General features: G+C 43.4%; 1 protein-coding gene across 1 annotated transcript in view; it reads left to right on the plus strand.

Annotated features, from left to right (window-relative positions):
- ankar (ankyrin and armadillo repeat containing) overlaps window positions 1-12,831 on the plus strand; it is a 114,004-nt gene that overhangs the window by 47,606 nt on the left and 53,567 nt on the right. Inside the window, exons 10-11 of the mRNA XM_067988177.1 lie at window positions 6,977-7,178; window positions 8,058-8,266. Of these exons, the coding sequence (XP_067844278.1) occupies window positions 6,977-7,178; window positions 8,058-8,266 (411 nt within the window). The remainder of the gene's footprint in view (window positions 1-6,976; window positions 7,179-8,057; window positions 8,267-12,831) is intronic.

The raw sequence follows: 12,831 nt of genomic DNA on the forward strand, positions 1-12,831 counted from the left end.
TGCGTAGGAAATTGAAGTGCTGCTGCAGACATTATAGACCTGTGGTTTCTTAAAGAAATGGAAAATGCTGGTACCATAGGGAAGCCTCTGGAGGGAGCAGGGAAGTCTGAGTCTAGTTGAGCAGCGTGGAAGCTAACACCTTGCAGGAAAATATCATGGAGTGGTTCTGAGAAGCGATTTTTGTCAGAAAATAATTTTTACCATACCAGTAAAAGGAAACAAGATTTTGTGGCAGCAGTGAAAAAAAAACACAACATGGCAGTATCGAGGGATGATTACATAATTGAGGGCCATTTTGATAGCTAGGCTATTGAACAGCCATTGCAGGAAATAGAGCAGAGGAGGGATGTCCTATTTCCCCACCATAGAAGGAAGATCATAAAAAGCGTGGAATGCAGGGCATGGCAAGAGATGTCTGAGGCTTACAACAGCATCAGCACTGTGCCAAGGACATGATGCAATGCCAAAAGAAGTTTAATAACCTCACCATGAGGGGAAAGTAAGTGTGAACATTTACACAGATTTTAAAATGTTTGTGAGCCATGTGGCAATTCCCTAGTATTTCCTAATCACTCAACGTAATGAACTAGTTGATGGTACAGTCTCATGCACAATAACGATTGACTCACTAGTGACAAGTCATACTCGCTCCACACAAATACCTGCAAGGATCTAATGCATGAAAGATTAGTAAAATAGCACCACCTTCACAGTAACTGCAACTACTTTTGAATGCAAAGGGAAAAGGCTAATATTGTAAGGGGCTGTGATGCTGTAGTGAGTCATGGGAGTCTTACATGTCTCTGTAAGAGAAGATGGCCTTTAACAGAAGGCAGGCCACAGCTACTGGTGGGAGACCTGCTACGGTTCAGGACGTCACCCCATTTGTGGAAAGGGCAACAGAGCTCCAGCAACTTGAGAGAGATGGCAGAATTTAGTGAAGTGAGTTGGCATGGCCCTACTGAGGTTTAATTGTTCTCTTTCCTTCCCTCCCTCTCAGTCCAGGTCAATGTGTCTGAAAATGTCAACTTTTTCATGCAGATGAGAATAATGATGAAGTCCATGTGTACACGTTCATCTAACTATTAATTTTCCTTTATGTTTGAACTCTTTATGTCATCACAGGAATGACATAGCAATCAGAGGCCAGACCCTCCACAGCACCTCATCACACACCCAGTCACAATTCCAAGTATTGGCATGCAGCAGTCCAGTTACTTCCACTTGAGGGATATAGGTTGAGAATATTAGGGAAGTACTGAGATGGAGTCACTGAGCACTGGATAGCAGGAACAGGAAGAGCAAGAGGAGGAAGAATAGGTCCCAACACAAAAAACAAGAGAGCCTTCTACAGCAGCTGTACAGGCAGCAGGCCCAGATCTCTGTAGCCCTGCATTCAAAAGAAGAATGTCTTCAGAGAATGATAGACTGTTGCAGTCAGTGGGTGATATGCCTAGCAGATTCTGCACTATAGCAACAAACCTACATCCTACATGTGTGAGGTGCTGATGCATGCAGACCTCCTTAAAGCAGTTGGTAGCTCTAGTGCCATATGCTGCACAGCTCCTCACAGCTGAGGCCTTATTGCCAGTCTTAGGTTCTCTCAGGAATGCTCACACTGCTGTTATACACACCCTTGGCAAGCTCATAAGTCAAACCAGGTGGGAAATAACGTCTGCCGCGTGCTCTGCCAATTTTGGCATGGAGTCTGACAACCCTAAGACCTATGGATAGATTGGCAAGATACTAGGAAAAGGGGAAGGTTGGAACAGACCATGGATGTTGTTGTTCTCTCTCCAGATGGCTGCACTTCCACAGCTATCAGTTTTCCCACGATAACTGCACAGGGACCTGAAAGTACGAAGGGCCAGCAACCCCCGCAGCAGCAGACGTGCCATAGTCTGAAGCTGGTTTATCTGCTGTGTGAGCTCACAGCGATTAAGAATCACCTGAGGCCCCATAGCCTGACAGTAACACACAGCTGCCATCCTCCTGGCTCAGGAAAACTATGTAGATGAAAACTAGACTAGTTAATCAAGCACAAGAAACTCACAGTTAGAAAGGGAAAATATCATAGTGGAAAGAGTTAGATTGATAGTGAAACTGAGATTCTGTGAAATAAATGCCTTGCACCAGATGATGCTTTGGTTTTTATAGTAAGTGCAGTGTCTATAGTTGGATAATGGTTTGGTTTCTCTGTGATATTTTTGTTTATTTTTGTATTGTTTTTGGGATGTAAGTGCAATGCCGCATTATTACCCATCGTTAGTTGCTCTGAAAAGGTGGTGGTGGGCCTTCTCTTTGAACTGATGCAGTCCTTATGGTTGATAGTGTTCCCAAGGTGGTGAGAAGAGAGTCATGGAAAGGCTGAGTTACAATGGCCGGAGTGCTTCTCCGGGCTCCACAAGGAGAGTCATGGGGCTCGATTCTAGCACCCGCGCAGCCCCCACATGTGGGACTCCCGCCGGCAATTAAAACCGGCGGGGTGCCACTTAAGGTATTTATTTAGGTATTTCAGGTTGTTTAGAGAACTGATTAAGGGAATATTTCAGGAGGGGTGGGATTTTGCAAACAACTGGGACTGTTTCCCGTACTGGGGGAAACACTCCCAGTTCAAATGGACGTGTTGCAGCCATCAGCCTGTGACAGCTGCAAAGGTCCATTTGACAGGTGGTTGGGGGGAGACCCTCACTCATTGCAGGAGGCCACTCTGTCACCTTGGACAAAGTTTGGCCTCCACTACCCTCCTCCTAACAATAAAATTCACCAACTTGCACACTTACCCAGGTGTCCAGACACATGTACCTACCTTGAGGACCCCCTCAGATGTGCATCTTCCGGATGGGGGCCGCCGTAGCTGCAGTCATGACCTCCTCGGAGGGCGAACAGCATCACCAGCCTCGCCGGCCACGTCGTCTACCTCTGACACGTGGAGCTCCACAACACAGTGCTGTGACACATCCACCTGCACAGCAGGAGGGAGGGCAACCGCAGAGAGAGATGCGTCACAGAGGGCACTACCCTCGCCACAGGGTCCACAGACCGAGGCTCAGCTTCCTGGACCTCTCTGAGCAGCAGTGCACACGGAGTCATTCGACATGTAGTCGTGGACATCTGCAGCCTCCTTGATGCCGAGCTGCTCCCGGCTACCCGAGCACCATCTTCTTACCTGTCGCTGTCAAAGTCACCACTGCCCTTAACAACTTCTCCTCTGCATTCTTCCAAGGTGCCACCAGAGACATTGCCGACGTCTCTCAGTCGTCTGCACAAAAGAGCCCTTCAAATACACCTATACCCACTCTGCAGTGACACAATGGGTGGCATCAGTTGTGGGTCTTCATTGTGATCCTCAGGAAAGGGCATTATTGCACAAACCAGACATGATTCGCAAAGACGTGGCAGTAGTGGTGCCAATATAATATGTAATGTGAGTTGATCAGAAATTAAATAGAAGGAAAAACCATGACAAACCCTCAAACACCCTTGTGCATCCCCTTCATGCTTACGACACGTTTGCCTTACGCTTCCTACTGCACATATGTGATGCATGCCCTGTGGCTGCAGCACAGGTAGTGGCAGGTTGAGTGAGGCTGACCATGAAAGAGATGCATGAGAGGGTTGAGTATGAGATAGAGCCATGAGATTGTATGAGGATTGGGTTGAGTGGTAGTGGCGGGATGAGTACTGGCGAGGTGAGTAAGTGCAGGTAAGATGAGGATGAGCTTTGAGTGGGTGTGAGGAGTGATGTGACAGAGTAGTGTTGGCTGTGCAGAAGGAGATGTGGCAGACGGAGTGTAGGGGAATGAGTAAGTGTACTCACTTCGGCTGACCTACTTAGGTCATTGCAGTGCCTCCTGCACTGTATGCAGGTGCACGATATATTGGTGGTGCAGGTGACCTCCTCTGCCACCTCGAGCCAGGCCTCCTTGGTGGCAGAGGCAGGCCACTTCCTCCCACCCGCCGGGGGAAAGATCTCTGTCCTCCCCCTCCTCCTCACCCCATACAATAAAAACTGGAGTGAGGCATCATTAATCTGGGAGCAGCCTTCCCCCTGGGCTGCTCCATGCTGTAATCTTTCCTATTTCTTGCAGCATCAGTCAGTGGAGGACTGCCCCTTTAAATAGAGCTCCTCAAGCTGACAGACCTTACTGCGCATGCGCAGTCCGCCCGCCGCGCAGCTTAGCAGCGGGGAACCCGGAAGAACAGATAAGTGGCTCCAATCAGCCTGCGATTGCGCGCGAAGCAGACTGATTTCACCGGGCGCGTTACCCATGCGCCCAATCGACCCCCCGCCGCGAACCCGCCGCCATGGTAATATCGGGCTCATGGTCTTCACTGCCCCGGACTCCTCCCTTTCCCATCCCGCGAGACCCTCCCAAAACCCCATTGCCACCATTTATTTACAAGCTAGTGGGCAGCCCTCGACCATCCGATCTCTGCCTGCCAGTAGCTGCAAATAGTGGATCAGTGATCTGGTAGATGCATCTATTCACTGCCGTTGGTACTGCTATGTCCCCTTGAAGCCATTCAGTGGCAAAAGAAGTTTAGATTTCAAGTGGCACTAAAAGATTTGTGGAGGCTGGGGCCCAGTTTCAGATCCTCTTCCTGCTGAGCTCTCATGCTCCCTGCTAAACTGAAGCCTCCTTAAAATTGCTCCTCTAAGAGATCCAGGAATGTCCATCTTGGTCTGTAAACCCACGCAGCTTAATATCTCTGAGACAGCACACTCCTCCTCTGGTGTTGTGCCACCACCTTCAAATCCAGCAATGCTTCCTGCTCACCTTCCGCCTCCTCCTCCTCACAACATATAAAGGAGAATCTCAAAGGGCATCCACATCCTGCACCTTGCACCACAGCCAGAAAGAGTAGAACAAACAATCAGATCAATTTTTCTATTCCCAAAATTGCAAGAGTCTTATCTCAGTTATAAAGTATGTGTTACTTCCACAATACGCTGACTCAGGCCCACAGTGCCAGAACTGCTCTTTAAAATTTCACACGCTTCATTTTTGTCGGGGAAGCTTGCCGACAGCCTGCAATTGGTTCTAGAGCAGGAAATCGGGTCACGAAGTGATGTCACAAACGTGACGAAACATCTTGATTTGAATATCTGTGCTGCCTTTGGGCACTGTGATACAGGCCTCTCAAAATAATGAAACAGGAGCTTTGTGGACAGCGCTATAGAAATGGAGACCTGGCATTATGGATCGCTGCTTATATTTCTGAATCACTGTGCCTCTTCTAGAGTTACAGTCAGAGTACTAGGGCCAGGAAAACAGACCTTATATCTCATAATATGAGCAAAATTTGAAAATTTCACAAATGCCATGGGATTTGCAGAAACTAATTGATGTCTTCAAATGGGTGCCAAAGATGAAAGTGACATACAATAAACAAAAATCCAAATCACATCAAAGTTCTACAATGTTGAAAAAATATTACTTAAGCTGAAACACTTGGTCAGCAAGCAATTCCATTAAATCCACAGAAGAAAAAGAACATCAGGTCCTATGTGAAATGAGTTTGGACATTTTCAATCCAGTTCTTAGTGGGTGAAAAACTGTCCCTAGTTTGATATATTGGCAGTGTCATCAGACAGGCCTAAGGATGATTAGTGTGGGATCATGAAAATGGAACAAGTGCCACCCTGGCATAATGGAGGGGGCTGTTCTGAGGTTAGGGCTGTGCTGGAAGTGTATGATGCAGACACTGGGTGCCTGAAATAAAATGTGGTCCATTCCCTTGCACTGACATCCCTTACCTTCACTTTCACCTTGATGATAAGTGTTTGTGGTAATCAGCTGAGCTAGTGCAGTCAAAAACATTATGATATTCAAAATGATGCCAGATGTCATTATAGGAGATGCACTACAGGAATGGCTTTTCTTATGTTCCTATGCTCTTATCTAATCCCCAAGACTAGCTTATTAACGATGTGTCTTGTAAAATATATAGGTTTTTTGGTCCATTCTTGTCCCAATGGTGGTTGTCAATGTCGATACTGCTAAGTAATGTTCTTTGTATCATTCATGAAATTCACACTGAAGAAATAATTGGGATGTCCGTTACTGAAATTTCATTGAGAAATAATTTGTAGCTTATTATGGGAAAATTCTATGGTCAAGGTATATTGGAATGGACTTTCGTCTTTGCAGTGGTATTGTGGTGGGGTGTTGTACATCTTCCGCTCACCAACCCGACATTGCCACAACCCTGACCCGTGCCTAGGTGGGGGGGTCATTTAACATGTATAGCAGGCTCCGAGCGGGATCTCCACCACAAGAGGGAACCTGTCACTACCAATGAACAGAAAATCCCAGCAGTGCTGCAGCAGGACCACTGTTGCAGCACCAGAAGAGGCAGTCAGGTATGAAAGGGGCAGAAAAGCCACAATGAAGAAAAGGGAAAACTCGTTTTTAGGCCTTGGCCGAGATCGAGGCCTAAAAGTCAAGTCCATTGGACCAAAATGGAAGGAGAGAGATCTCTAGCAGACCCTCGCCCTCCATTTGAGCACATCAAGGCCGTTACTATCGCTAACCCAGGTCCACTGCCACCTTCCACCAGGTGCTCCCACGGAGCGGCAGTAGCAGGAACCATAATGAGCTACAAATTACTGCAGTGAGAAATCCAGCCAGTATGTTTCCTCTTATTAGTCAAAAAATGTGCTCAGCTTGCACTTGACGGCTATCATCTAAACCCTCACCAAATTAGCCAATAAGTATAGTCACAGAAATGGTAAACATATTCTGAGTAGAAACAAGACAAGCCAGTTAATAATGTAAAACAAGCATCATGTTGGCCTGTAGAGGCAGCTTGGGATTGCTGGAAGATCACAGAGGACTTCGCTTCACTAAGTCCATGCATCCTTTGACCCCAAATACCAAACTGTTAACATGAGTAGTTTTAGAACTCTGTTGTGATCTGGCTAATACAATAACAGGGCTTTTTTTCTAACTAGCTTGTAATTGCTTTGTAGGTCCAACTAGTTTACATATGGCAGCAAAGTGTGGGTCACTTGGAGTACTGACCTGCCTCCTAGCCCTGAGGGCAGATCACACGAAGGTTGATGGACGAGGCTGGACAGCTATGCACTTTGCTGCGTTTTTTGACAATGTTTCCTGTGTTAGGGCTCTGTATAGGAAAGATTCCAAATTGTTAGAGTTGGAGACATCAACTGAGTAAGTGTTTTATAATCTACCTATCTTATAATAAACAACAAAAATACTACAGCCTGTATTGTATTGCATGTGCTTTTATGTATTTACATTGCAAGTAGTAAAACTTTCATAACATCCTAATATGTATTCCATTGCATAACTTTAAAATATTTTGATATAGTTTTTCTTTTAGCAACAGTTCATAATTTTTACAAGAATACAAGTAGCTCTTTTTTCTCTCAGTTTTCCTTTCACCCAGAATCATGCTTATAAAACATTGGATTGCAAAGGTTGAGACAGTAGCATAGCACATTGGAGCGCCAATATGTGATGGAGTGGAGTGATCCCCATTCCTCTGAGGGTGCATTTACTCTACAGTCGTAGTGTCAGTGCAAAGTTGTTTCACTTCACACCAGTGCTATAGTTATAGTTTAAATGCATCTTTAAGGCACAACATGAAACCAGAGCAAAATGGAGTGAGACTCCAGATTGACACTACACAAGTTTAGCATTGTTGTTAAATAGAAACATCTTTGCACTATTGTTAAACTTGTAATATAAATGCACACTACGTTTCTGACCTCAGCCACCAGGCAACTTCCCGTGGGGGAAGACAGGAATCAGTCAAATGTCTCTCTTGATCTGTTTTTGCAACAGTAGCATTAACTATATGTTTGGGGTAGTGGAATGAACAACGGTTGGGAAAATCAAAAACTTCATGAGATGGTTCCTATCTTCAAAACAAAAGTTGGATTGTAAGCCCCCTCCCTCGCCCCTGCACCAGAAAATAATTTGTGTTTTTAAGGAAATTATGTAAATATAAACCCAGATAATGATTTTTCCTAAAATAAGTTATCACAGATAGTTTATGAAGGCATTTTAATTTTTCTTTTGGTTTAGATATCACTCAACTCCACTATTACTTGCTGCGATGGCTGGTGCAATTGATACACTCCAATACCTACTATCCCTTGGAGCCAACTTAATAAAGGTTGACAGTGAAGGGAACAATATTGTTCATTTAGCAGCACTCTACTTCCACACAGAAATCCTCAAGTACATAATTGAACAGAATATCCCAGAGCTACAAGTCTGGAAACTCCTTATAGGCATGTATCTGCTGCTTTGTCTCAGAATTCATAAAGTTCATATTTCCTAATGATGTAATTGGATTTTAATTAACTAAAGAGGTATTGTCTTTTTAAGAAAGTGTTGGGATACTTCATTTGGGGAAGGAGAAAAATGTGCATTGTTTTTGACATTACTGTCAAGGAATTTAGTGCATTGCATAGTCCATTTATCCAATGAAACATAGAAACTAGGAGCAGGAGTAGGCCATATGGCCCTTCGAGCCTGCTCCGCCATTCAATATGATCATGGCTGATCTTCTATCTCAATACCATATTCCCGCTCTCTTCCCATACCCCTTGATGCCTTTTGTGTCTAGAAATCTATCTGCCTCCTTCTTAAATATATTCAGTGAATTGGCCTCCACAGCCTTCTGTGGTAGAGAATTCCACAGGTTCATCATCCACCCTCTGAGTGAAGAAATTTCTCCTCATCTCAATCCTAAATGTCCTACCCCGTATCCTGAGACTGTGACCCCTCGTTCTAGGCCCTCCAGCCAGGGGAAACATCATCCCTGCATCCAGTCTGTCTAGCCCTGTCAGAATTTTATACATTTCAATTAGATCCCCTCTCATTCTTCCAAACTCTCGTGAATACAGGCCGAATCGACCCAATCTCTCCTATACGACAGTCCTGCCATCCCAGGAATCAGTCTGGTGAACTTTCACTGCACTCCCTCTATGACAAGTATATCCTTTCTTAGGTAAGAAGACCAAAACTGCACACAATACTCCAGGTGTGGTCTCACCAAGGTCCTGTATAACTGCAGTAAGACATCCTTGCTCCTGTACTCAAATCCTCTTGCAATGAAGGCCAACATACCATTTGCCTTCCTAACTGCTTGCTGCATGTTTGCTTTCAGTGACTGGTGTACAAAGACACCCAGGTCCCTTTGTACATCAACATTTCCCAATCTATCACCATTTAAATAATACTCTGCCTTTCTGTTTTTCCTTCTGAAGTGGATAATTTCACATTTATCCACGTTATATTGCATCTGCCATGTATTTGCCCACTCACTCAACTTGTCTAAATCGCCTTGAAGCCTCTTTGCATCCTCCTCACAACTCACAATCCCACCTAGTTTTGTGTCATCAGCAAACTTGGAAATATTACATTTGGTTCCCTTATCCAAATTATTGATATATATTGTGAATAGCTCGGGCCCAAGCACTGATCCCTGCAGTACCCTACTAGTCACCGCCTGCCACCCCAAAAAAGACCCATTTATTCCTTCTCTCTGTTTTCCTGTCTGTTAACCAATTTTCAATCCATGCCAGTATATTATCCCTAATCCCATGTGCTTTAATTTTGCACATTAACCTCTAATGTGGGACTTTATCAAAGGCCGTCTCAAAATCCAAATACACCACATTCACTGGTTCTCCCTTATCTACTCTACCAGTTACATCCTCAAAAAACTCCAGTAGGTTTGTCAGATACGATTTCCCTTTCATAAATCCATGTTGACTTTGTCTAACCCCTTTGATATTTTCTAAGTGTCCTGTTATCACATCCTTTACAATAGACTCTAGTATTTTCCCTACTACTGATGTTGGGCTAACTGGTCTGTAGTTCCGTTTTCTCTCTCCCTCCTTTTTTAAATAGTGGGGTTACATTTGCCACCCTCCAATCTGCAGGTACTGTTCCATAATCTATAAAATTTTGAAAGATAACAACCAATGTAGCCATTATTTCCATGGCTACCTCTTTTAGTACTCTGGGATGCAGATTATGAGGCCCTGGGGATTTATCAGCTTTCAGTCCCGTTAATTTCTCCAGCACTATTTTTTTACTAATACTAATTTCCTTTAATTCCTCCTTCTCATAGACCCTTGGTTCCCTAGCATTTCTGGGAAGTTATTTGTGTCCTCTTCCGTGAAGACAGAACCAAAGTATTTGTTTAATTGCTAACGAACCAGGGGAGCTCATGTCTTGCCTTTTTTCACCTTCTCCTCCTCTCGTTAAGGCATTACCTCCTGCAAGGATACACCTCCACAGGTGCCAGTCATCCTACAGTACTTTGTCCAAGTGACCATTCTTTGTGTGAACCTGGATGATGTAGCCCTGAAAATCAATGGACTAGTGATCCCAGCATCTACACAAACTTTCCAGGATCAGAGGAAAGTTCACTAATTTGCCTGCAAAAGGCGGGTGCCCAAGCCACTAGGGGCTCACCTAGGGCACCCCCCCCCCCGCCCAATATAACCCAAGCCAAAGTGGGGCACTTCAAAAAAAAAAAAAAATTTCAAACAAGATTTGTTTCCATATCTTTATGATCCCAGTCTGGCCTCCCAGGAGGCTCTCCCCTGGGACAGCCAGTAATCCTAGTCTCACCAGACACACCTGCACTGGCCATATACTGGGTCCCAGTGAAGACCCTAGTTGCAGAAACTCTGCTGTTTGGAGTTCCTGCAACTTCAATGACCATGTTTGATACAGATGTAGCCATCCCAGAAACAACGGCATTAGGGCAGATCACGGCATGCCTGCGACAGAGCCTTGTTTCCAGCCCATACAACATTCTCCTACCAGTGATATGGTAGGAATATACTGGACCAACCATGGATTTTCAGGGCCTGTAGGTTGACAGAATTGCAACGATGAAGGCAATACTGCTGATTCTGATCCCATCCTCATCCTAAAATATACGCTTTCCAGCTGGGGTCACTGAATCATAATCAGAAGTTAGAAATCTAACATTTTTTCTATCCCAGCCAAGGAACGCTGAGGCCAATTGTAGATGGCCTCTCTGGTTGAGATCAGCCAACTCAGCAAAGTCTCAGAAATCGAACCTACGACCTTCTATATGACTCAGTTATACACTACCTTCCTTTATAATTGAGTAATCGAAGGAGCTCTTATGCCTGTTTTTAAGGTACAAAGTTCGACTGTCTGCTATCATTAATCCCATCCAGCTCAATGCAGCAGATCTACAGCTAAATGGCTTACCTTTTGAGTTAAATATGCAGCATTCCATTCAAATAAAGTTGCTGAAAAGTGTAAAAGTGCAGGAATGCTAATTGGTTGAGTTGAATAATAATTGTGACTGTAAAAATGAGAGATCAATTATAGAGAGCTATAATTGTTTTATGTTAGGGTGTTAAAATATTTTGAATTCTTAGGAGGACTTTATAACAAAATGCATGTTCTTTGTGTCCAAGGTCAATTTAGTTTGAGATCACAATGCAATACAGTAAATCATTTACTCATCTCCCTCCTTTTAAAGAGGGTGTATGATCAGGAATGGAGTGATTTGATTTGCTGATCAGTCACTCTGATTTATAATAAGCAGGCCAAAATTCCCATCTTTGTTAATTTTAGCAAAAAAAGTAGATATGAATAAAATGTGATTTTTGGTCACTATCTGGCAGCTGACCCGAAACCAAAATTACTTACCAGTGATATCCAAAGGTAATTATGGATTAGTAATTTTACTCATGTATGCTTTTCACTCAGATTGGTGAAAACAGGAATTTTGGCCCCATGGTTTAGAAATTGGTAATACTGTATGGCAGTAACATATTATGCATAACAAATTATCATTAAATGCTTGCTTACGTATTAGATGCCCCTTAACTGGAGTGCGACTGAATGTTTTAAACAGATCAGTCATGGAAAATCTTCAAATATGAGATGCATAGATAACAAAATAAATATATTCCTATAAGGTGAAAAGGGCTGCATCAAAGTATCGAGTTCCATGGATAAAGAGTAAAACTAAAAGGAAACTTACAAGGGAGGTATATGTTAAAGTTAAGGCTAAAAATACTAAAGAGGAAAATAGAAAGTATAGTAAGGAGGTAAAAATGGAGATTAGAAGGGCTAAAGTGGAATATGAAAAAGACTAGCAGATAATATGAGGAACTAGTAAGGGCTTTTATAAGCATATAAAAAGTAAAAGAATAGTTCAAGAGAGGGTAGGACCACTTAGGGATGAAGTAGGGAATCTAATTCTGGAGAATAAAGGTATAGTAGAGATATTAAATATTTTGCATTGGTTTTTGCAAATTATGGTGGAAGAGAGAATATGTATACCAGGGGAGGATGTGAAACAACTGATGCAGCTAACTGTAGAAAATGAAATGGTTTCGAAAAAAATCATAGCATTCAAGGTACATAAGTAACCAGGCCTTGATGGCATGCACCTTGACTCTTGAGGGAAGTCAGAAAGGAAAAAACAAAGCCCCTGTCCACAATTTTTCAATTCTCATTAAATGTGAACATTTGTTGTGGAACTGGAGTGTAGCCAGTGTAATACCTTTGTTCAAGAATGGAAAGGAGCATAAACTGGGTAATTATAGATCAATTAGACTAACCGTCAGTTGTAGGCAAACTCTTGGAATCCATAATTCGAGATCCAATTGGCAAGTACTTAGAAATGCATCGGTTAATCAAGGATAGCCAGCATGGATTTATTAAAAGCGAGATGTGTTTGGAAAATTTAATAGAGTTTTTTGAAGTTGTGACTGATTGGATAGATAAAGGGAATGCAGTAGAGAAAAAAGCAAGGAATAGGCGTATACACTAAAAGGATTGGATGAAC

Source organism: Heptranchias perlo, chromosome 7 (genome assembly GCF_035084215.1).
Source record: "Heptranchias perlo isolate sHepPer1 chromosome 7, sHepPer1.hap1, whole genome shotgun sequence".
Taxonomy (NCBI): domain Eukaryota; kingdom Metazoa; phylum Chordata; class Chondrichthyes; order Hexanchiformes; family Hexanchidae; genus Heptranchias; species Heptranchias perlo.